Here is a 25506-nt window from a genome sequence, read left to right as displayed (position 1 = left end):
TTGTAAAAACTTGGGGAATCCATGGGAAAAATGCGAGGAAAACTACGTATCATCTTCTTTGAACATCACCTCTCATGTTTCATGACTTGGATACAACAATTATTTATTCATGTGACGGACTCAGGTGACAGACTGCTGAACTTAAATGTACGAAAGCACAAGAGCAGGACTGAGATAGCTTTTCAATACAAGAGCCACAAAGATCCTGGTTAAACAAAAATGGTTCATGTTACATCTTAGCAACCTAAAGGTGACTTACAGGGCAAGCGTGCCTCACTGTTGTAGAAAGCAACCGGTGTTAAGGGAAAAAGACCGCACCCACAGAGAGAACAGACACGTAAACAAGTGCAGTACTGTTCTAGCTTGCTCGATCACAGACAACCAATGATTTCTACAACATCCAGCACAGCAGAGATGGTCACACAGGATAAACTGCAGAAAAATGATGGCATTATTGAAGGTAAATACTTTTTATAACCCATTCTGAATGTTTATTTTTAGAATAAGGGATATAAAATAAGGGCTGATTTTTCTTCCAAGAAACCTTATGTTAAAGAGTCCAGAATTGTAGGAGTTGCATAGGACAGCTGTGCTGTGTAAAAGTCTTGTGCCTCACTTCATTTCTTTCTAATTTGCTAGGGAAATGTGTACAGTAAAAGATATAAAAATGTGTGAAAGTACAGTGGGAGTATAGTATATACTGTAAGGCAAAAGCACTTTTCTCTACATCTAAGGGATTTATTTCTATTTAACATTGGGAGCAATTCGGGGTTCAGTATTGTGCCGGGGGAGCCATCCCTGGAGCAGCTAGGATTGCTCCACCAACGTTCTGATTAACAGATGTCCCCGCTCTACATCCTGAGCAACATCCACCCCTAAATATATTATTCTTCAGCATTCCTTAAGTAGTCCTCAGGAATCCTGGCTTCGTAAAGGACATTCAAAGCCCTTCTTTGGATGCTGGCTGTCTTTTGTTCCATTCCCACACTGCTTCAGTGATATTGAGGTCCAGGCTTTGGGGAGGCCAATACATCACCAGTAGGGTTGAATTGTGCATTTTTCTATTTAAGCCAAACATACTGTAAACACGTTTAGTGCATTTACACTGTGCTTAGATCAAAATCTGATAGTACTTTTCACATGCATTCATCAGTTTTGACAAGATCTCCAACACCACTAGATGAAATGCAGACCCAAACTATTGCAAAGTCTCCACCATGTTTAACAGATGGCTGTAGACACTGAATTCAAATCACAATTTTCCAATTTGGATTCATTTCTCCATATGATCTGTTGCCACTGATTTTCCACTTCTTCTTTTGTACTTGTTCACTTTTAAGGACACACTACGCAGAAATATGCCAAGTGTTTGGTTTAAGTTGTGTTTCATGTGTAGGTACAACACTGGTCCATCCCTTGAGTTAGGGTCCTTTTTATGCTTGAATAATTCATACATTAGCATTATGTAGCATGACAAAAAAGAAAAAAAAATGAGGACTGGACAGAAAATGAGAGGAAAAGCAGCCAATGTCCAAAGAAAACCTTAGACATGCCTTCACATGCCTGGTGAAATGTTTCTCAGGACAAAATATAAAGAAATGATGGGTGGCTCAAGACTTTTGTAAGTAAATTTGATAAGAATACCGGCTCTTCAGTGCACAGCATAGATATTTAAATATTTTATTTTTTGCCTATAATTTGTACTGGGCTATTTTTATAGTAATATTTTAACACATTAATCATAGCTCCAAAAACTGTGAAAAGGAGGAAAGCAGTGAATTAATAATTACCATATATTTACCCAAATATCCTTAACCTACATAATCATTTGGCATATTAATTTAATATACATCTTAATCACATTCTATTTTAACATCACTTATTGCATTTCAATAACATGGCCTTTCATTAGAAAAGCATTAGTCGTCACCATTTATCATAATTGGCTGGCGTATTTTTAATATTAGAAGTAAATAAATTAAATTATCCGTAGTTATGTATTAGCTTTGTGTCTTGTTTAAAAGATTCACCTGAAAGTCTTCCTGAAAAGACTTTTTTTTCTCTCCCACCCTGTATATGACACAGAGAGTGACATCTCAGTGTTTTAATGATGATATTTGAATAGCTCAGTGAGTTTGCACAACACTTTGTGACTTATGTGGATTTTAAGCTACGTGCCTTCCCTTAGAAATTATTTACATCATTAGTGAAATAGGAGCAGTGTAGATCCATTACATCTCTCGGCACTAATGTTCTATGTCACCTTTAATAAAAGGTGGCGTCCCAGTGGAGCATATTACTGGATAATTATGTCATCAAAGTAACACCAAGAACTTATGGTTTGAATTTAAATGTGAAATGAAGCTATGAAAAAAAAAAAAAGCAAGATATTGTACATACCCTGCACTTTAAAAACTTGTAAAGTGCTTCTGCTCTTTTTGCAGATAAAAACTCAGGGAAACTGGGATGCTGTGGTTGGCTGTTGGTTTTCATATCCATCATCTTTGTAATAGTAACCTTTCCACTCACAATATTTATGTGTGTCAAGGTACAGTATATTCTCATTGCGGAGCACTGCTTATTAGGATTTAATCACTATTTCTTCACATAGATGTGTATACATACCATGAAAAAAATACTCCATTTATATTTCTGTATTTCTTATTTACTGTTGTGCGATTGGTTGTCTCCAACATTCAGATAGTGAAGGAGTATGAGCGAGCTGTCATCTTTAGACTCGGCCGGATCACAGACAGAAAAGCTAAAGGGCCAGGTTTGTGGTTAAATATACAACAAACACTTTGGTTAAGCCATCCCAGAAACCAAAAGGAAAAATAAAACGGTTGGCTTTGGAAGTTGACTCCACATTATCATCTGAACTGCCTTTTATCTTTTTCCAGGACTTTTCCTAATATTACCCTGCACCGATAACTTTGTGAAAGTAGATCTGAGAACTGTGTCCTTTGATATCCCTCCTCAAGAGGTATATTCTTGCTTTGTTTTATTATGAAAGCACTCTGTCTCTGTTATCTCATGCATCACAAGCCATTTGTAGTTTCTGTCAGTAAATAAACTGCAATTTTTGTAAACATTTGCAGATCCTAACGAAAGACTCTGTGACAGTGTCTGTGGATGGTGTGGTTTACTTCCGTGTATACTGCCCCATTTCAGCGGTGGCTAATGTGACCAATGCGCACTCATCTACTCGACTGCTTGCTCAAACCACTCTGAGGAATGTCCTTGGTACCAAAAACCTTGCAGAACTTCTATCTGACAGAGAGGGCATTTCACTCAGTATGCAAGTGAGGATAAAGTGCTGTTACACCTATTACAAAAATTTTCATTTACATTTATATATAAGCATACCCTTTAAAAAAGGTAAGAAAAGCCTTATTACAGATACTTTTAGAGCTCCTTCATTCCCACCCGCCATTCAAAGAACACTTTTTTTTTTGGCCACAAGGAGAATGCTAGAACAAGTAGAAGCCACTGGTTTTCTCACTGTAGAGTATAAAGTATTTGATTTGTTGTTTATTAAACTATAACTGTGACTAGAGTGTTTGATATTGGATGTTACCCTGCAGGAAGCCCTGGATGAAGCCACTCATCCATGGGGTATCAAAGTGGAGCGTGTAGAGATCAAAGATGTGAAGTTGCCTCATCAGCTGCAGCGAGCCATGGCAGCAGAGGCTGAAGCCAGCCGGGAGGCCAGGGCCAAGGTAATGAGAGGAATGGAAGACTGAATTCAATTTCCTTTTCATGTATTCAGGCCCAGAAATGAAACATCAGAAGATACTGATCGTCTGCCTATATTTCAGATCATTGCTGCAGAGGGGGAGATGAATGCTTCCAGGGCTCTGAAAGAAGCCTCTCTGGTAATGGCTGACTCACCCTCAGCTCTCCAGCTAAGATACCTTCAGACTCTCAACACCATCGCAGCAGAGAAGAACTCCACCATCATCTTCCCTCTGCCAATAGATATAATACAACATTTCATGCATTGGAAGGCATGAATCTCATGTCAACCAAGTTGCATATAATTCAAATCAAGTCAGATTGTCGCAGATTTGTTTTGTTTTTTTGCAATATTACCATGTTTACATTTAGAAAGCTCCAGTGAGAGCTTTTTTTAAATGCAGGCCTAATGTGGTTATTGCTGCAATCTGCTCTGCATTATTACTTATTAACCTTAAAAAGAGGCTCTCCCTTCTTGTGTATACTTGCTGTGATTTAATACTTAAATACAAAGTGCAACATATACAGTATAGACAATACTTCTCATCATTCACCACAATATGTTAACCAGCTAAGCTACAGTTACAGTTTTGAGGGATGACAATAAATAAATGTGCAGGAAGTGTAAGGTCAAAACAATGCACGTAAACCTTATAAAGGCATGCTTTCAGACAACCGTATCCAGCGCATGAGTTTCTGAAATACTGAATAGGAACAAAAATCATGTAAACAACAGAAGCAAGGCGATGCAGCAACCTTTTCTGACATTGGACATAAACTGTAAACAAAACCTCTTATTCTAGTGTCGGACAAACATTCGGTAAATGAGTACAAGGTCATGTCCACAGGACACAGGCATTCAGTGCAATCAGAGTACCTGATGGAGAGAGCCATCATTTCCACTTCCTTTCAAAACACCCACCAGCGATGAAGCTAAACATAATCAACTTGTATTAACAATAAATTTAACTCACCTAGAACCAAATCCCTATTTCAGCAGATTTCCATACTTTATGTCTGAGGGAATGGATAAAAGAAAGCCTGCTTTATTACAATGTATTAATGTCATAAAATCCCATTTCACTTAATTATTATGCATTTCCTGACTGTGTTAGGCTCTTTAAAATAGTTTTTTACAGAACGCTTACATCCAAATAAAATTTCTAGAAATGTTATCTGGCAAAACAGACATTTGAGACAGGTGGTTATATGTAAACATGAAAAAAAAATACAATACAAAAAAAGGCAGTTGCTTCCTTTTGATGACTCTTAATTCTCCTCAAGACCTGAGATTATTCTCTACAATGAGAAATGAGGTAACATTGCAATCAGACTCTCGTGCTTATTTTGATGGAAATGTAATCAGTTTGGGGTTTTTTGTCAATTGCGGTTAATTCTTTCTCTATAAAGATTTCTGTGGTGAAAACACACACAAACAATCAAAATAATAATAAACATCAACAGAGAAAACAGCAATAGTTTCAGCTAGCTGCCAGAGCCCTGACAGTATAATCTTAAAATGCAACAAAACAGATAAATGTTTTGCAACGTCTGCACCATTTATGGCTGATTCGGCAGCAATTAAGTCCAACCATATGACAGCTACAGTACTTAATGAACTGCTGTATTCAATGATTTCCTCTTTGGTGGTTTCTATGTAGTCTGCATGTTCACTTTGTAGGACATGTTTATAAACTGCTCAACAACAAAAAAAAGTGAACACTTGATCATCACAGCATAACACAAACTGAGCTAGACGTCAGGAATTAGACTGTCCAGTAAGGAAGCAAAACCAGCAGCACTGGAGAAGCATCAAGAAGATCCACCAAACACTGAATGATGCTGCATGTGGTGACCATACACTGCTGTCTTCTCTTATCCTTTCTTATTTTTCTGCAGTTTTGCTCTTTGCTTGTGTCACTGTCACTACTGGTAGCATGAGACTGTACCTGCACAAGTAGCCCAGCTCCTCCAGGATGGCACCAGAAGATGGGAAAAGAGGGGTCATATTAAGAGAGAACAGGGGCTAAAGCACGGGCATCAACCTAGCTGCAAAACCAGTATCTGCTCCTCAGTGCAAGGAAGAACAGGTGGAGCCAGAACCCCTCAAAATGACCTCCGGCAGTTTACTCATGTACATGTTTTTGAACATACTGTCACAAGACAGTCTCGATATGTCTTTTTGCAGGACCTGTGCAATTCTGCCTCCCCAGACCATCACTGACCTACTGTCAACCCAGTCATGCTGGATGATGTTACAGGCAGCAACGTTACCAATGGCATACTGGAGGTCATTTTCTAGGGCTTTGCTAGTAATCTGCACAAAGGCACAAAGGAGCAGATCTACGGCCTGTCCAGGTCTGCTCATACAACAGCCCATCACCCCTGGGGTCTTCTCCACACTCTTGGAGTAAAAAAATCATTCTGAAAGGATCAGGAATAAGCAAAGATGTATGTGAACACGTGTTAAACCTTTACCTTCTTGGAGATTTTCTCGTTGTTTCATTTGCACAAAGGCAGATTAAATTGATTAGTAATAATTTTTTGCTTCCTAACCGGACAGACTACTATTCCTGAAGTTTAACTGACTTTGCTTCATACTGCGATGATCAAGTGTTAACCTTTTGAGCAGTCAATTATATTAATTCATCTGAAGGGTGTGAAGGGCATCAACTCACCTAGTGTGAAATGTATAACGCAATGTTTTACCTTTAATGAATCCTGTTCAAGTTAATAAGAAATTCCTTTTAAATCGCGATGCTCCACTGCCCTTCCGTGCCACTTCATCACACTGTAGGCAATCCTAAAATATAGTTAATTATAACTGGAAGACAGATCATGCTTTAAAGAGAGCAATACATGTACAGATTTTACAAAGTATGGTCAGGAAAACTGTTGACTGTGTTGGCAGTTCAGAAGATACAAGTTGGGTTGTTGTTGTAGCCACACATTTCAGGTCAATGCTAATATGCAAGTTAAAGTAGCATGGATGGATTGAGGTTAAACGGCTTGATATTCACTCATAAACTCCTACAATATTTCAGGATGAAAAGGATAATAAGCCCCAGAGAAGAATCTGAACATTGAGAGTAATACTGTAGGTAGTTTTGTGATTTTACTCACAAAAAGAATTTTCCTTGTCCTGGTGGATGCTGCTGGTGGGAGAGAATGGATGGCAAAAGGCGCTTTTTGTGTTTGTTGTTGCACTTTTGATTATCATTATGTCTTGTACATCCATCATCCTGAGCGCTGGATGAGAAGATGGAGATGTAGGCGAAAACATGGAAATGAGGCACCGTGATTTTCATTCTGCTCTCCAATCAATCTACAATCTGTGGGAGTTTTTCAGTGCATCTGCTGTGTGTTGCGTTCGTGTGGAGTAGGAAAATCTGAGGGCAGAGAATTCCTTCTTTTAGTAACAGGTGTGATTAACAGTACAATTGGTTAGGTCAGTGGGGTTCAAACTTTAAATCACATAGGCAAGTGGATTTTCCCAACAAACAGACCTATTTGTGTTTATATAGTGTAACATCCATCCCTCTTCTGATTGAGAGAAACATTCACCCAAGAGGTTTAAAACAAATGAGGCCTTCTGATTCCAGCTAAAAGCTTTTGGTGACGAGAACTTCCAGAAGAGCATCACTGGTGATACGAGTGTGGACGGGCAGGAGAGCCTGGTCCAGAGGGTGGCCGATGGATAGGGGAGGAGCTGGGGGACATGTGAGGACTCAGCTCTCCGGTCTGTAGGCGCCACAGCAGCTCCTCATTGGTGCGACTAAGGCGCTTCTTCTCATTGCTCTCCTTCTCCACGTTCACTTGCAGATTAGCATTCTCTTCAGAGAGTTGCCTAAAGTGACAAGGAAAAGGTCACGTTGTGTGGTCACTTTTTTTTTTCTTACTGATTTTTGCACGTTAACTGTTAAAGTTCATCACAACACAAGGAGAAAAAGACTGAACAAGTATGGCTTGTTTGGAACAACTGTCAGGAGAAAACCTTTTCTCTAAAAAAAATGTATGGCAGCACAGTTCAACTTTGCAAAAATCCATCTGAACAAACTTTTCAAAAGTACTTCTGGAACAATGTCCTCTGGTCATAATGCACAGCACCATGTTTGATGAAAACCAAACACAGGATAACAGCATAGCATCAATGCCTCCTATCAAGTGTCAAAGACGGTGGTGGAGCGACGATATCTGCTTATTTTTCTAACCACATGACCCAGGCACCTTGCTATCATTGAGTTGACCGTGAGCTCCTCTTATACCATCTGTCTGACAGCCAAACAAGCTTTATCAAAATTGAGTCAGGCAACAGGACAATGATCCCAAGCACAGCAGCAAATCTGCAACAGAATGGCTGAAAAAGAAAAGAGTCAAGGTGTTCCAGTGTTGGGCCACTGCTTGATTCAGTGTTAACACAGAATCCAGTCAAGGAATGGCCCATCTAAATCACATCATTTAGGTGAATTATCCCTTTTCTGTTGCATCAGTTTACTGAGCTTCACCAGCATTCGTTTATGCTCTCTTAAGATAGGATCACCCAGTGTTAACACTGTGTGCTGTGATTATCTAAATGATGCAAGAGACTGATAATATTATGCACAAAACAATTATTCCAAGTTACCAGTGGTGGTTCTATAAAGTATTGAATTTCTGCATTCAGAATTATGGGTTTCATTATTGTAAATGTTTCTAAACATTAATTATGTGTAGAGTTTGCATGTTTTCTCCGTGTTCGCGTGGGTTCTCTCTGGGTGCTTCCTCCTACAGTCAGAAGACATGCAATTAGTGGGGATAGGTTAATTGGAAACTAAATTGCCCATAGGTGTGAATGCTTGTCTGTGTCTATGTGTTAGCCCTGCGACAGACTGACGACCTGTCCAAGGTGTACCCTGCCTCTCGCCCTAACACCGCTGGGATAGGCTACAGTCCCCCTGCGACCTTGAAAAGGATAAGCGGATGAGAATGGATGGATGGATGGATTAACTGACCTCTATAAACAAAAATATTCTGTATAACATAGATGACGTATCCAGAAAACTGCAACACTTCTAAGACAAGAAAGCACCAAGCACAGTTACATCTCGTGGTTGGAACTTTAATCAGCACATGTATGGATTTTCTCTGACCTGGACACAGCGAGATTCTTGTCTATTTGTTCCTTCAGGTCCTCATTCTGCTGTTGTAACACTTGTAGTTTCTCCTCCAGGAACACATTCTTTGCAGCCTGCTCAAAAAACACAGGTAACACAGTACACCACACTAAAATACTTGTGGAACGAGTGAAACAGTGGTGCAGGCTAAATGATTTGGGTTTACAAAGGAAACATTAGCGCTAATGAAAGTAGATGGGAGGTAAATGGGAAGGCTGCAGTAACGATACACTTGACAACTAATGAAATCATTCATAAATCTCAGCAAGCTGCCATGAATCATACCAACTTAAAATAAGTTTTAATGCACTGGATATTTTGCAACATACTCCAGATGTTCTCTGGTAAAAACTTGAAACCTACTATTTTCTCCAGTTCTGAAATCTTCAGCTCCTGCTGATGGATTTGTTGATTTTTCATCTCCAGAACTTCTTTGAGGCTCTTCAGGTCCTCCTCAATGTGTTTATAGGGAGCCAAAGCATCCTTTTAAAAAGCATTAAAAAACACCACTAAGCTGTAAAACCAATCAACAAGTTTTATGCTGTTAATGTTGCTACTGTCACATCAGCAGTAAGCAGTGTATCGTGAAGCTCTTACCACGATCTGCTCATCTGTGCTTTTGCGGAGAGCTTCTTCAAATCGTTTTGCTCGATCTCTGAGACTACGGTTCTGAAATGTCAGTGTGTCCACCTGATCCTGATGACCATGGATATTAAACTGTTAGTGACTTAAACTATTAACTAGGTCATATTATGAATTTTTAAGGAGAACTGTTAACCTGCAGTGACAGTCTGATCTTTTCAAACTCTTCTTCCAAAGACTTCCTCTGTTGTTCATGGGCCATCTTCAAATCTGACACGAGAAACACACACCATCATGTTTCTTGACTTGCAGTGATTCAGCGCAGGGTGGCAACAGGTTTTAAATGGGTGCTTACTCTTCACAGTCCTGGCATGCTCCTCTTGCAGAGTGGCCAGTGTATCATTGTGAGCCGTCTCCATCTCCATCAAGGACGCCTCATGGTTCTGACTCATCTCCTCAAGCTGCAGGCAACAATTACAAAAATAACTCATCAGTGCTACCCGCTGTTCACATACATGCGTATATATGAACACCATGCAACACACTATTTTCTCCCATTTTTGTTTCTCTTTAATAAATGTTTCTGTTAATATTTTATAAATTTTAAAAAATTCATAGATAAAAATAACCGCTGCGATTTACTTTTGTCTTTTAGATAAACTCGTGTTTTTAGTTAAATTGCACTCTCACTTCTCATATGAGATTTAGATAAACATGGCAGTTCATATCCAGGCTGCCTAGCACAGACCTGCTCCTGCTGTTTGAAGTGTAGCTCTTCCAGCTCAGCTCGCTGCAGCGCCTGCAGACTATTCGTCTCATCCACGTGCTGTGCTTTCAGCCGCTCCTCCAGCGCTCCCAGCTCCTTCTGCTGTTGAGCCCGCAATCCCTGCAGCTCAGACTCAAAACGACGCTCCAGTTCCTCCTTCTCCTGCTGCAACTGCTCCCAGTGTGCAACACTGACAGCTAGAATAGAGACAGAATAGAAGAGACACAGACAAAAGAAAAAAACATCCTAAAAAGACAGGCAAGTCATTTCGACTCCACACAGTCTTGGTTTTTCTTTATTTTTTTCACTCTTCTGGTGTTATATGTAACAAGGGTAGTTTTAAAAGTAAGAAGGGTAAATCTATAAAATTCTTAATATATTTTTAATTGTATTACAAGTCTGTTCTAAAGTGTGACTTGAACTGTGTCAACATAGGAGTTTTTTTGTTGTTGTTGTTGTTTTTTTACTTTATTGACCAGACACACCTTAACGTTCAGTCTAAGACTAAATCTAGACTGCTGTCTGCAAAGTGAATTCCCATGGGCCATGTGGTCAAACACTCGGTAATACATCATGGGTTGCAAGCGATGAGTGACTCACTGCCTTCTCTCCTCCCTGTGGTGCCATAACTGTAACGCCGTATTCCACTTACCCACTTCATCACGGATTCTGGCAAGCTCCAGGGACAGTTCCCTCTCCTTCACAATGGCACTCTCACTCTGAAAAGACACACAGCGACATACATCTCTAGACAGTGCAAATGGATTTAGGTGTTTCTTGTCAGTGCAGCAGCAAAAATCAAGCATGTAATTCTAATAATGCAAGATCTTTGTCATAGATGCTAATGGTGGCTGTAAGAGAGCATGACAAACAATGCTAACAGGTCGGGTTTTTAAACCGGCTCCCACCAATTTCACTACAGTTTGTTATGCTGTGAAGCTCGGGTGAATCAAATGTGGATGTGTTAAAAATTTGCCCTTTTGGAAGATTTGTTTTTCTTTCAGCAAATGATGCAAGATAATTTACTCAACCGTTTCATGTAGATATTGCACTCAAGAACACAGAGTAACAGGACGCGTCAGTGCAGTGCTACTGGATATTAGGACTTCACCGATGTGATGTGTCGTGTGGAAAACAGCATTTAGGGATCTTAGATAATGACGTGCATATTTTTGCTACGTCTCAGAGTTGTAAAATAAATAAATAAATACAAATAAATAAAAAACAGTATGCATTTTACATTGTAACAAATCCATAACCAACTACTTCTATTTACTATCACTGGCTTAAAATATGCCACGACACATCAGACTAAAGACGAGAAATTTCACTGTCTAAAGTGGGGTGTCTGTTGCTCATACGTGGGTAGAGCAAAGACATAAGGAACTGTGATAACATTTTCTAAAATATATCTTCAATCATAAAAAAAATATGGTTATTATTTTCTATATACATAGAACCAGAATGTCAGTATATTACATATTGAAAACAGTTCTCCTGAAACTAGCTTCTTTTATCAGGAAGGAGAAACTTCAGCCAGTGACAGGAGACTTTAGAACCTTATACTTTGTTTTGCTCAACAGCGTTTTGTACTTTGTTAAGCACAGTTTCTTGTATAGTGTTATGGTTTAAAATAAACACATTTCGTTATATAAAGATATACTTTTGTTGTAGTTTTTTTCAGAAATAAAATCAGAAAGTAATAACTATGTAACAAAGTAACAACTTTCCGTTTAAAGAAGAGTCTTAGTTTATATCAGGTCCCACTGAAGACAAAGTTAGAGAAGTAAGGCTGAGATGCTTTGGACATGTGCAGAAGAGGGATGGTGGCTATACTGGACAAAAGATGTTGACAATGGAGCTGCCAGGTAGCAGGAAAAGAGAAAGACCACAGAGAAGATTCATGGATGTAGTCAAGGAGGACACACAGAGGGTTGGTGTGACTGAAGACAATGCTAGGGATAGGATTAGAGGCAGATGATCCCTTAAAGGGAGCAGCCAAAAAAGAAAAAGAAAAATCTTATACTGTTCACCAATAGCTTGGAGAAATTAAAAATGCATCCCAAAAAAGAGCTTTGGTCTTAGGGGGATAAAGAACAAAAAAATGAAGTTAATGTATGAATTGATATGCAATGGTACAACAGCTCATATGAAGGAAAAGTTAACATTAGGCTGATTTATTTATTTATTTTTACCAGGCCTTTCTTTCTCACATTTCTGCTTCTAATTAAGCTTTAACCTCCTAGGACCTGGCGTCCACATATGTGGACATCACATTTTGGGTTATTTAGACCAAAATACTCAATTTTGCTCTACAAGGGCCTAAAATCCACTTACGAGGACATTATACAGCTACTATTCTATAAAAAATTTAAAAGAATATCCTCATTTGTGGCTCTCATTTTTCTTACAAACAAAAATCAGGTAAAAAAAATAAATCTGGTAATTCTTTGTTTTTACATTCATCGGGCCCCAATATGCCCAAATATCAAAGAGAAATTAAAAACGCATGCTGTGGAAGAGTTCGGGTCTTAGGAGGTTAACGCTAAATAATTAAGCAAGTTATACCATACAGCACTTGCACAGGCTATGTGTGATACATGTGTTTTCTCTCCAGAATGTGAAATGACTGCAGAAGACTTTAAAAAAAGGAGGTGGGGGGGGGGGACACAGGAGATACAACGAAAAGGAGAGAGGCAGGTGAAAAATGTATGAAACAGTAAACAGTATGCCACAGCAGTCATGATGTCACCCTCTAAGAGGTTTTACTGGGAACATGAAGTCATCAAGAAGTCTCTGCAGTGACCTCAGGAGGGTCAGCAGCTTTTTCATTTCATACGCTTTAGCTCCACCTCTGCTCCTACCCATCGATCCACGGTCCTGCCCACAAGACATCCAATTCAAATCTCTGGGGAGTTATGTGACATGCATTCTAATTTCCCCATATGATCTTCATATAATCCATCTGTAGGATGCCCATCACGATGGTTTTCTTTATCAGTTACACTGTTTTGCTATTTTTACAAACTCCTTTATTAATCATCAAATATAGAAAGTGACCATCATAATGAATCAAAACCCCTCAAAAAGTTCAGATATGAACAATATCCTGTTTCCACTCATATAGAAGAGGAAAAAAAGAACCAAGTTCTCAAATTAGAGAAGCCTAAACAAATTGTCTATAGTTTTGTTTATTATTAATGTCTGTATTAATTAATTTTTTCAGTCTGTATTACTTTAATCTAATAAATCAACTTATTATTACAATAATTTCACTAGAGTACAAAATATTACTAAGTTAGTTGATCTAATTAGTGGTACCACAAACAGCTTTCAGTGTGCAGCTGTTTTTTTATTTAGACTTTGTCCCAAGCAGAAGAGTGCATAGTTAACACACAGGAAACTATAATATATATGTATGTATATATAATATATAATAACATATAATAAACCCAGTTAACCAGTAGGGATATAAAAAGGATGCAATGAAAACACCAAAAAAAGAAAAATCAGCATACAGCACAGTAGCAATGGCATTTTATATTGTATGTCCCTGCAAACTGTTATAAAATGAAAGAAGCATGCTCAGTGTGAAAGACAAGCCTGCTTTGACTCAGCATAATCATACACAGCTTTACATTGTCTATCAGGCTCTGTCTCTAGCAAACAAGTGAACATAATCATCATATAAATAGACCCCCCCAAACACTAAACACTTGCGAACAGCCACATATACATAGAGGAATCCTCGGTGCTCAAACAAGCTCGCTGCCTGCAGAAGACTGACTGACTTTACCGTTTGGTCGAGACAGAACAGACGGAAGAAATGGAGCCTACAGCAGCATTGGCCCATACTAGGCTAGCAGATAGCAGCAGCATCCCTTAGCCGGCTCGGGAGGCAGCAGTGACAGATGCGAGTTCCAGAAAGAAACAGTAAGGGAGACAGAGGGGGAGGGAAAGAGAGGGGAGGAGAGATGGAAAGACCAAAGCCTCACCTCGTTTCCTGGTACGTGACCATCATTTATCCCTGCTGGAACAAAGACTGCCGGCCCCAGCCCAGCTCTGCCTGCCTTCCTTTTAAACCCCCACCAACACGCCCCGTATCACATTCACACGGATGGAAGGGAACAACACACACACACACACACACACACACACACACACACACACACACACACACACACACACACACACACACAGTCTTTTGCATGTATGAGAAAAAAATTTAGCAAAAGAAGATGGGGAGGGAGATGATCAGTGAGAATGATAAGCTCTGATGCTCAGCTGGAAGATCATATCTACAGACACTGATGTGCATAACAGAACAAACACACTTCATTAGAAACCAAAACACTGCTTTGAATAAAAACTGTCCTGCAAAAATATCTATATGAACAAATACCTCATTAAAACAAAAACACTTCAAATCAGCTAGCTTAACCCAATATTAACCATCTAGTGACCTCTTCAATGCACTCATTACAACATAATTAAACCACATCAGCACATGTTGTCACGCATCCTAAAACAGAGTATGCACCCATGTGTGTAGATAGCTTGGAAATGCTTGGAAAGATCCACTGTTAAAATTTAGAGGGGATTCTGTCTTGCAATCAGTCTGACCAAAAGCAGAGGCAGGCCATACAGGCAGCTCTAATCTCATTAATCTTTGGTTGTAGAGCACCACCAGCGGGTGGGGCTGACAAATATATTAAATGCAAACAGAGGACTAGGAAAGGTTAAACCAAGTGCTGAATAGAGACTGAAAGAACAGAAAACACTCTGTCAGTCTCATCTGAGCAGCATACAGGAAAAGCAAGAGTGATTAAAAAGAATATTAAATATCAAATGTGTTTCGATTCCACCGAGTCACCCATCCAGCAGCAGCACCAGAAGAACAGACACAACAAGATACACCACACCCCCCTATCAAATGCATGTCAATATACTTGCATGTATACAAACTCACAACACATCCCAAAAGCATTCTCTTTCTTTATACTAGAAAAAAGCACCTTTGGAAATCCTCAGCATTTCACTACCAACTATCAAAAGAGGCTGCCTTTAGAGTCATTCAAAAGATGTCACAAGAGGGTTAAAGCAAGCGGCTCCCTTTGTGAACAAAGCAATCCTGACAACAAAAGACAGAAGCTACAGGTTTGTGCAAATGACTCCAACACAGTGTGAGAGAGTGATATTATACCCCTTTCGTCAAACTGAGTGATTTATGACCCCCCTAATTGATTTATGACCCCTAATAAATTATTCATGAGCTCCGGAAGTAATTAAATTATTCATGAGCTCCGGAAGTAGGAAGTAATTAAGTAATAAAAATATGATATTCATAAAAATATGATATTCATAAAAATATGATATTCATAAAAATATAATTGATTATTTAGAAAGTTTCTTATATATCAAAAAATAGCATTCTTTTATTTCTTTAAGCAATTAAAATTTTTTTTTATTTTTTTATGCTCAAAAAACGCCATCTGGTGGCGGGTCAGTGTGTGTGTGTGCGCGCGCCCGCGCGCGCCCGAGGCTGTGTGTCTGGGCGCGCGGGGGCGCGCCCGTGTCTCCGGACCGTGCTCTCTCGGGCTCCGTGCTCATGTGTTTAAAAATGTATTAAACCATATTAAAATTGTTTAGTTAAACTTGTGCTTTTGTAACGTTCAGTATGGCCACAAACACATGCTGCATGCCTTGGGGGAAAACTTTATTTCGATTTATATGCATTTGTAGATTTAGAATAAAACTCATACTCAGAAAAAACTCGCGATCCCCTAACCCTAACCCTCCTTAGAAACATAAGCAGGGAAAACTCCTTAAAAAACCCTCCGCGTTTTCTCCAAAACCCTACAATAACTTGTTAGGGTATCCCCTCTATTCCCAAAACCTTATATTCCATAACAGGGGAAATCCTGAAAAAATCCTTAGTCTTTTTTCTCAAATTCAGCGCCCCGCGGCTCCCTTCATGCTCAGCCAAACAAAGCCAAAACTCCTTTTAAAAAATTCTCCGCGATTTCTCCAAAACCCTAGAATAACTTGTTAGCTACCCCTCTATTCCCCCCCCCAAAAAAAGCGCTATAATCCAAAAACATTGGGAAAGCTCCTTACTCTTTTTTCTTCAAAAACTTCCCTCTTACTAGCAAGCTCTAAAATTCAACCCACACTCTAAGTTCTACCTCGCTCTTAATCTCCGATCCACAACTTCTTGCAGAGCACAATTTTTCCTGCTTGTTCGCTCCCCGCTCTGCTCCCGAATGCGCTGCTTACCTCGTTCGAAATTTGCGCCGGAGACCAACTCCCCCCCTTACTTCGCCCCGCTGCCAATCACATAACTATTGCACCGCTCCCTTCGCACCCCGGTTAGCCAATCCGCTCCAGGTCCGATTTTTATGATCTCCCGCTCAGGTTAAGACTACCCCCGAGCTCCCAGAAGACCCCTGCCTTCAGCCATATCAACAACTGGAACCGCTCAGACTGCTTGCGAGTTCGCATAGGGAGCGGCCGATTTCAACAGCAACTTGCGTCTCTTTCCTTATCCGCATATCATTCGGTAAGTGTTAATCTTCCTCTCTAACTACATTTTTGCATTTTCCTTTTTACCATTCTGTCAATCCTTTCATTTAAAAAAATAAATAAATATCACAATGGTTTGTAACAGGTACAATACACCATCCATCCATCCATTCGCCTCCACTTATCCTTTTCTCAGGCTCGCGCGGTGCGCTGGAGCCTATCCCACGTACAATACACTTTAAAATATATATAAGCTCCACTTTTAACTCCCGTAAAAGTTTATACATTACATGTCTACATCACCTATCATGGCCTCATCGGGTATCTCATATCATCTTGTTATTGTTATGTTATGCTCCTTTGATATTTTGCTAGTTTGCGTGTTTTAAAACTCTTTTTGTTTTTCTTTATATTTTTAGACCCAGATGTGTTAACCTGATCCCTGCGAAACACCAGCTCTGCGTGGATTTTGACCGCGAGTGACCGGATGTTGTTTCCGGCCTGAGGTTGCCTGAAATGCCTTGAGGCTCGTTTGAAAGATTGCGCCCGAGACCAACTCCGCCTCCAAGGCATGCCTACCTTTAGCTGCCACCAGTGAGATATCAGAGCCGGGCTCCACATATCCAATCAGGAGCACGAGCAAGACAGCTTTTGCAGACTCTCCAGAAATATACAAGTCCTTACCAACTGCTCTGCAACCCAGTGTTTCTGGTCCCCTCACTAACATCGCTTTTTGAGATATTTTTTATGAACCACCAAAAAAGCAATTTTACCCCACAGACTGGGTCTGAGGGCAGCAGCGGGGACAAATGATTGTAATGAAGCGACGGACATTTCATGGCTGGTCTTGCATAATCGTGAGTTATTATGTCATATGGTGATAAGTACATAGTTTTGCAAGAGGCATACAAGCACTGTGGAAAAAGTAATCATAAAACTGTTTTTGTGAACACCCTACGTTATGCTTTAAAAAATGTGATACATGTAATGTGATCATCAAAGAACATGATTTTTTAAAAAAAAAAAACTTTTATTCTTATGCTTTTAAAGTATGTCAAATTATCTTAAAACACTTATTTGTATGTTATAATGTTTTTCTTACACCATGTGTAATTTTTATAGACACCTTATTCATTGTATCAATGTGTAATTATGTATGATAAATAAAATAAATAAAATATTTAATCTTGTATTTGTGTACTTTCTGGTGATTCAATAAAAAATTAGTCACATATCGCTCTGATAAACACAGATGGCTGAAAGAAATGTTTGATGGAACAAAGGAAACAAGTGTCTTGCTGCTAAACTTTTAAGTCACCATGGTTTAAATGAGAAAGTCTGTATGTAAAACATGAAAAACTCCATATCAGTGATATCTACAAAGGTGTACTCATTTCTTTGTAATGGTACTTTACTGTTCCAATGAAACAAAAAGAAAATCTCATTTTTAAAGTACATTTTTCGGCCATCCTGACCTATTTTCAGGGGCAAGAATGTTGATGTTAGACTGTGTTTTAAATCAGGTTGTGATCTTAAACTAACTATCACAGCACTGATTTCAGTTGTAATCTCAATTAGAATCCCAATTTGGCTTTTCTCCAGTCAGTGTTATGGTGAAATTTAACTTGTTCTTTTGTGTAATTGCACATGGCCCAGCAAAGGACCCCTTAGTAAGCTGTACAGCATAAGTTTTCAATTCACTTTTGTCAGAAAACTTCACAGTATGAGAAGTTACAGCACAGTTTCTCCAAACGTGTGGTTCTTTTTCAGCCAGCGTGCTTTTAGAGCATCTACATTAGCTCATGTAGTAAAAGTACAATCAGTAAGTGTACTTTAACATTTGAGATTCCGAGTCACTCTTGCTTAGATCATGTGAACTATATCATGAACCTTTTTTTGTATAATGCATCAAACGTGTTCAAATCAGTTTATTTTCAATTTATTTTAACTAATCTAGAGACAAGCAACTCCTTTTTAGCTTCTGTTATGTATTTACCTCTCACACCTTAATCTAGATGTTAGTGTTCTCAGAGTTAACATGTCTCATGTTGCCATGTTGTATTTCTAATACCCAGCCTCAGTGTTCGCCCTGTTGACCCTCAAATCCAAACACCAATGATCTAGATATTCACAACATTCATAAGGAGATTCTTAAGGTCTTAAGTTTTGTTGTTTTTATGTTTTACAAAAAAAAATCTTCACATTTTTTATATTTTTAAACGAAAGTGACATGCAAGGATATTTTTCTTTAGTGATGTTGCTTCAGCAATCTCAAATACTAATTATTCTGGGAATTTTTATGGTCAAACTATGTGATTTTCCAAATGTGTGTGTGTGGAGTAAAATGACCTTGTTCTTATGATGTTGTCACCATTTCAGGTATATAAACCATTACATTTGATTCAAGTAAAACAAATAATTACATTGATTCTTGTAAAGTTTTTCCAAGAAAGTTTTATTTGATGTAACGGGTTTCCAAAATTATTTAATTTGATGTAATGAAACCAATAGATTTGAATGGGGTAAAACAAATAACTCGATTGATTCTTGCAATGCTTTTCCAAGAAAGTTTTATTTGATGTAACGGGTTTCCAAAAAAAAGTTTTATTTCAGGTATATAAACCAATACATTTGATTCAAGTAAAACAAATAATTACATTGATTCTTGTAAAGAGTTTCCAAAAAGGTTTTGACTGGCAACAACGCTCACCTGCTAAATCCAACAGAACACCACTGGGACATTATGTTTCACTCCATCTGACTGTGCAGGAGCTCAGTGTTGGGTATGGTAAATGGTCTGTTTCATATTTAGTGCTTTCAGACTCTTCCTGGTTGTTGATGTTTGTTTCTAAAGATGTTGTTGATGAGACTTTGCAGAAAGCAGCTTCACCTCTGATCTCACACACACACACACACACACACACACACACACACACACACACACTCAACTCCACTCACTCACCTGGAGGATCAACACTCAGGCTAATGATGCTGATGTGGTTATTGCTCTGGGGTTTTAGCAGGTGAGCTAAATCATGTGTAACATGTGAATTTCCTGAGTGTGGCATTAATAAAGTCTGTGTCTATGTCAAAGCTGACGTTTAAATTCCTTTTTAAATTTACCAACATTTCTGATTTGCGGTTAAGACTGTGACATGTTTTCACCATTTGAAAGCCAGAAGAGTGATCACTCTTGAAGCCTGGTTGCTGCAGAATACTAGGACTACTAGTACTAGTTCTAGTACTACTGCTACTCCACAAAGCACATTGTTCAGGAATTTCACAAATTTGCTTACGTCTAATGTGTTGGCTTACAGGTAAACTTGTTTTGCAGATGGATAGGATGAAAACTTCCAGCATCACATAATGTTTTCCGATCAGTAGGTTTGGAGTAAAAAAGAACTGGACATATATTTGTCTTCTTTGGGCTACTTTTATGTCAAGAAAGTTAACTTATTTAGAACTGTGATCAAGGATAACACATAAACCCTTGCAAATGTGATGGTAAAAGAGTCTAACATCTAGGTGTTACATGGTGTTGCAGGTGATAAAGATCCATAAACTACTTCCATTTGTTTAGAGGTGATTGCCAGTTTTGTTGGGATTTTTAGAGATACAGAGATCCTGTTCTGCTTTACTTAAAAAAAAAAAAAGGATTTTCAGAGCTGTTGATATATTAATCAGTGTTCATAGAAACATGGATCAACCATGTTTTGACAGTGAGAGTGTTACATTGTGACAGTTTCCATAAAAGTCTGCAAATTCTCTGAACAGGTAGCCATGAAGCAGCCATTTTTTTTTAAGATTAATTAAACTTAATATTATTTGTATGGCCATATCACAACAACAGCATAGCCTTAAACCAGGTTTGGAGTAAAGAGAACTGGACATATAGTTTCTTTTTTTGGGTTACTTTGAAGTGAAGAAAGTTAACTTGTTTAGAACTGTGATCAAGGATAACACGTAAAACGTTGAACGTTTCAATATAAAAAGTGTACAAACTCCAGAAAAGTGGCAACTGAGGTGGCAAAATTGCAGGCAATTTTCACTTAAGTAGAAGTACAGCTGCTAGTGTCAAAAACACTCGAGTAAAAGCTTGATAAAGTATCGGGTCAGAAATGTGCTCAAATTGAGGAAGTCAAAGTAGTAACCTAACTGAAACTTGTGCTATAATAAAAAAATAAAATAATATTAGTAGATAGGACTACAAACTTAGTCTGGTGGTAAAAGGCACAAAGGCCTCAGGGGGACATTTGGCAGCCAGGGTTAGAGCTCAGACACCTGGAGCCTGGGGGTTGGGGCTAACAACACTGACTGGTAAAAGAATCTAACATCCAAGTGTTACATGGTGTTGCAGGTGACAAAAAGCCATAAACCACTGTTTAGAGGTTGTTGTGGAAGTTTTCCGTTTAATAAAGCCTGCAGACAAGCGATGAGCGGTAGCTAACATTCTTTAATCAAGACAAAGAACAGAAATCAAGCTTGGTGAGGGACTGCCATCGCTGGGGCAGAGGGTGAGCAGAGTCTCTCACTGAGCCTAGCATGGCTCTCAGTTTTGTCTTTCCCGCAAAGAAAGTTTCACACTGCCTTGCTATCTTTTACAGTGGAGAAAAGACAAAAAGACTCTTCCTGTGGAGTTGTCTGCTTCCCCCCAACTTCCTTACCAGACCCCACTATCTGTTAAACTGTTTAAATGGAGTGTGAGGCAGACATGCTAAAACAGTGACCTAAAAGCATTACCAATAAACAATGGGATCAATACATAAATGAAAGAAATGCAGCTGATAAAAAAGCCATAAACTACTTTCATTTGTTTAGTGGTGATTGCCAGTTTAGTTGGGTTTTTTTGAGACACAGAGAGTGAGAGATCCTGTCCTACATTACTTTAAAAAAGAAGATATTTTCAGAGCTGTTGATATATGAAGCTCTGAGCATTGAGTGTTGCATTGTGAGAGTTTCAGTAAAAAGCCTGCAAATTATTGCATTTATACTGGAGAGCAAAGAAAAATTAAATTCTACTTGTACTATGGAAAATCAGTTTCATAAAAGCTACATAAACAGAGCTGAAGAAGACTGCGTTTGTAAAACTAGCGGTAACGTGTGAGAATTATAAGTTATAAGACTGTTTCTGCTATCGATACAATTTGTGTTGTTAATCCTAAATGATTCACGGTGACAACATCATAAGAACAAGGTCATTTTACTCCACACACACACATTTGGAAAATCACATAGTTTGACCATAAAAATTCCCAGAATAATTAGTATTTGAGATTGCTGAAGCAACATCACTAAAGAAAAATATCCTTGCATGTCACTTTCGTTTAAAAATATAAAAAATGTGAAGTTTTTTTTTTGTAAAACATAAAAACAACAAAACTTAAGACCTTAAGAATCTCCTTATGAATGTTGTGAATATCTAGATCATTGGTGTTTGGATTTGAGGGTCAACAGGGCGAACACTGAGGCTGGGTATTAGAAATACAACATGGCAACATGAGACATGTTAACTCTGAGAACACTAACATCTAGATTAAGGTGTGAGAGGTAAATACATAACAGAAGCTAAAAAGGAGTTGCTTGTCTCTAGATTAGTTAAAATAAATTGAAAATAAACTGATTTGAACACGTTTGATGCATTATACAAAAAAAGGTTCATGATATAGTTCACATGATCTAAGCAAGAGTGACTCGGAATCTCAAATGTTAAAGTACACTTACTGATTGTACTTTTACTACATGAGCTAATGTAGATGCTCTAAAAGCACGCTGGCTGAAAAAGAACCACACGTTTGGAGAAACTGTGCTGTAACTTCTCATACTGTGAAGTTTTCTGACAAAAGTGAATTGAAAACTTATGCTGTACAGCTTACTAAGGGGTCCTTTGCTGGGCCATGTGCAATTACACAAAAGAACAAGTTAAATTTCACCATAACACTGACTGGAGAAAAGCCAAATTGGGATTCTAATTGAGATTACAACTGAAATCAGTGCTGTGATAGTTAGTTTAAGATCACAACCTGATTTAAAACACAGTCTAACATCAACATTCTTGCCCCTGAAAATAGGTCAGGATGGCCGAAAAATGTACTTTAAAAATGAGATTTTCTTTTTGTTTCATTGGAACAGTAAAGTACCATTACAAAGAAATGAGTACACCTTTGTAGATATCACTGATATGGAGTTTTTCATGTTTTACATACAGACTTTCTCATTTAAACCATGGTGACTTAAAAGTTTAGCAGCAAGACACTTGTTTCCTTTGTTCCATCAAACATTTCTTTCAGCCATCTGTGTTTATCAGAGCGATATGTGACTAATTTTTTATTGAATCACCAGAAAGTACACAAATACAAGATTAAATATTTTATTTATTTTATTTATCATACATAATTACACATTGATACAATGAATAAGGTGTCTATAAAAATTACACATGGTGTAAGAAAAACATTATAACATACAAATAAGTGTTTTAAGATAATTTGACATACTTTAAAAGCATAAGAATAAAAGTTTTTTTTTTTTAAAAAATCATGTTCTTTGATGATCACATTACATGTATCACATTTTTTAAAGCATAACGTAGGGTGTTCACAAAAACAGTTTTATGATTACTTTTTCCACAGTGCTTGTATGCCTCTTGCAAAACTATGTACTTATCACCATATGACATAATAACTCACGATTATGCAAGACCAGCCATGAAATGTCCGTCGCTTCATTACAATCATTTGTCCCCGCTGCTGCCCTCAGACCCAGTCTGTGGGGTAAAATTGCTTTTTTGGTGGTTCATAAAAAATATCTCAAAAAGCGATGTTAGTGAGGGGACCAGAAACACTGGGTTGCAGAGCAGTTGGTAAGGACTTGTATATTTCTGGAGAGTCTGCAAAAGCTGTCTTGCTCGTGCTCCTGATTGGATATGTGGAGCCCGGCTCTGATATCTCACTGGTGGCAGCTAAAGGTAGGCATGCCTTGGAGGCGGAGTTGGTCTCGGGCGCAATCTTTCAAACGAGCCTCAAGGCATTTCAGGCAACCTCAGGCCGGAAACAACATCCGGTCACTCGCGGTCAAAATCCACGCAGAGCTGGTGTTTCGCAGGGATCAGGTTAACACATCTGGGTCTAAAAATATAAAGAAAAACAAAAAGAGTTTTAAAACACGCAAACTAGCAAAATATCAAAGGAGCATAACATAACAATAACAAGATGATATGAGATACCCGATGAGGCCATGATAGGTGATGTAGACATGTAATGTATAAACTTTTACGGGAGTTAAAAGTGGAGCTTATATATATTTTAAAGTGTATTGTACGTGGGATAGGCTCCAGCGCACCGCGCGAGCCTGAGAAAAGGATAAGTGGAGGCGAATGGATGGATGGATGGTGTATTGTACCTGTTACAAACCATTGTGATATTTATTTATTTTTTTAAATGAAAGGATTGACAGAATGGTAAAAAGGAAAATGCAAAAATGTAGTTAGAGAGGAAGATTAACACTTACCGAATGATATGCGGATAAGGAAAGAGACGCAAGTTGCTGTTGAAATCGGCCGCTCCCTATGCGAACTCGCAAGCAGTCTGAGCGGTTCCAGTTGTTGATATGGCTGAAGGCAGGGGTCTTCTGGGAGCTCGGGGGTAGTCTTAACCTGAGCGGGAGATCATAAAAATCGGACCTGGAGCGGATTGGCTAACCGGGGTGCGAAGGGAGCGGTGCAATAGTTATGTGATTGGCAGCGGGGCGAAGTAAGGGGGGGAGTTGGTCTCCGGCGCAAATTTCGAACGAGGTAAGCAGCGCATTCGGGAGCAGAGCGGGGAGCGAACAAGCAGGAAAAATTGTGCTCTGCAAGAAGTTGTGGATCGGAGATTAAGAGCGAGGTAGAACTTAGAGTGTGGGTTGAATTTTAGAGCTTGCTAGTAAGAGGGAAGTTTTTGAAGAAAAAAGAGTAAGGAGCTTTCCCAATGTTTTTGGATTATAGCGCTTTTTTTGGGGGGGGGAATAGAGGGGTAGCTAACAAGTTATTCTAGGGTTTTGGAGAAATCGCGGAGAATTTTTTAAAAGGAGTTTTGGCTTTGTTTGGCTGAGCATGAAGGGAGCCGCGGGGCGCTGAATTTGAGAAAAAAGACTAAGGATTTTTTCAGGATTTCCCCTGTTATGGAATATAAGGTTTTGGGAATAGAGGGGATACCCTAACAAGTTATTGTAGGGTTTTGGAGAAAACGCGGAGGGTTTTTTAAGGAGTTTTCCCTGCTTATGTTTCTAAGGAGGGTTAGGGTTAGGGGATCGCGAGTTTTTTCTGAGTATGAGTTTTATTCTAAATCTACAAATGCATATAAATCGAAATAAAGTTTTCCCCCAAGGCATGCAGCATGTGTTTGTGGCCATACTGAACGTTACAAAAGCACAAGTTTAACTAAACAATTTTAATATGGTTTAATACATTTTTAAACACATGAGCACGGAGCCCGAGAGAGCACGGTCCGGAGACACGGGCGCGCCCCCGCGCGCCCAGACACACAGCCTCGGGCGCGCGCGGGCGCGCGCACACACACACACTGACCCGCCACCAGATGGCGTTTTTTGAGCATAAAAAAATAAAAAAAAATTTTAATTGCTTAAAGAAATAAAAGAATGCTATTTTTTGATATATAAGAAACTTTCTAAATAATCAATTATATTTTTATGAATATCATATTTTTATGAATATCATATTTTTATGAATATCATATTTTTATTACTTAATTA

General features: G+C 38.7%; 2 protein-coding genes across 5 annotated transcripts in view; one reads left to right on the top strand and one right to left on the bottom strand.

The window, feature by feature from the left end:
- Window positions 1-384: 384 nt before the first annotated feature.
- stoml3a (stomatin (EPB72)-like 3a) lies at window positions 385-4013 on the top strand. Its single transcript, XM_085370781.1, has 7 exons — window positions 385-460; window positions 2445-2548; window positions 2701-2773; window positions 2901-2983; window positions 3099-3302; window positions 3585-3719; window positions 3819-4013. The coding sequence occupies exons 1-7, from the start codon at window positions 385-387 to the stop codon at window positions 4011-4013; spliced, it is 870 nt and encodes a 289-aa protein (XP_085226907.1).
- Window positions 4014-7374: 3361 nt separating this feature from the next.
- mtus2b (microtubule associated tumor suppressor candidate 2b) overlaps window positions 7375-25506 on the bottom strand; it is a 28763-nt gene continuing 10631 nt past the window's right edge. For all 4 annotated transcript variants that reach the window (XM_085371032.1, XM_085371029.1, XM_085371030.1 and 1 more), the window contains exons 7-14: window positions 10889-10955; window positions 10219-10433; window positions 9826-9931; window positions 9667-9740; window positions 9486-9584; window positions 9252-9371; window positions 8865-8965; window positions 7375-7582 (exon numbers count right to left, since the gene is read on the bottom strand). In XM_085371032.1, coding sequence (XP_085227158.1) covers window positions 7375-7582; window positions 8865-8965; window positions 9252-9371; window positions 9486-9584; window positions 9667-9740; window positions 9826-9931; window positions 10219-10433; window positions 10889-10955 — 990 coding nt within the window. The remainder of the gene's footprint in view (window positions 7583-8864; window positions 8966-9251; window positions 9372-9485; window positions 9585-9666; window positions 9741-9825; window positions 9932-10218; window positions 10434-10888; window positions 10956-25506) is intronic.

This window comes from Diplotaxodon limnothrissa, linkage group LG14, assembly GCF_057381915.1.
Source record: "Diplotaxodon limnothrissa isolate DT_005_m linkage group LG14, D_limnothrissa_male_GT1.1, whole genome shotgun sequence".
Taxonomy (NCBI): domain Eukaryota; kingdom Metazoa; phylum Chordata; class Actinopteri; order Cichliformes; family Cichlidae; genus Diplotaxodon; species Diplotaxodon limnothrissa.
The sequence above is the reverse complement of the archived record's forward strand: the minus strand, read 5'-3'. Positions and strand labels throughout refer to the sequence as shown.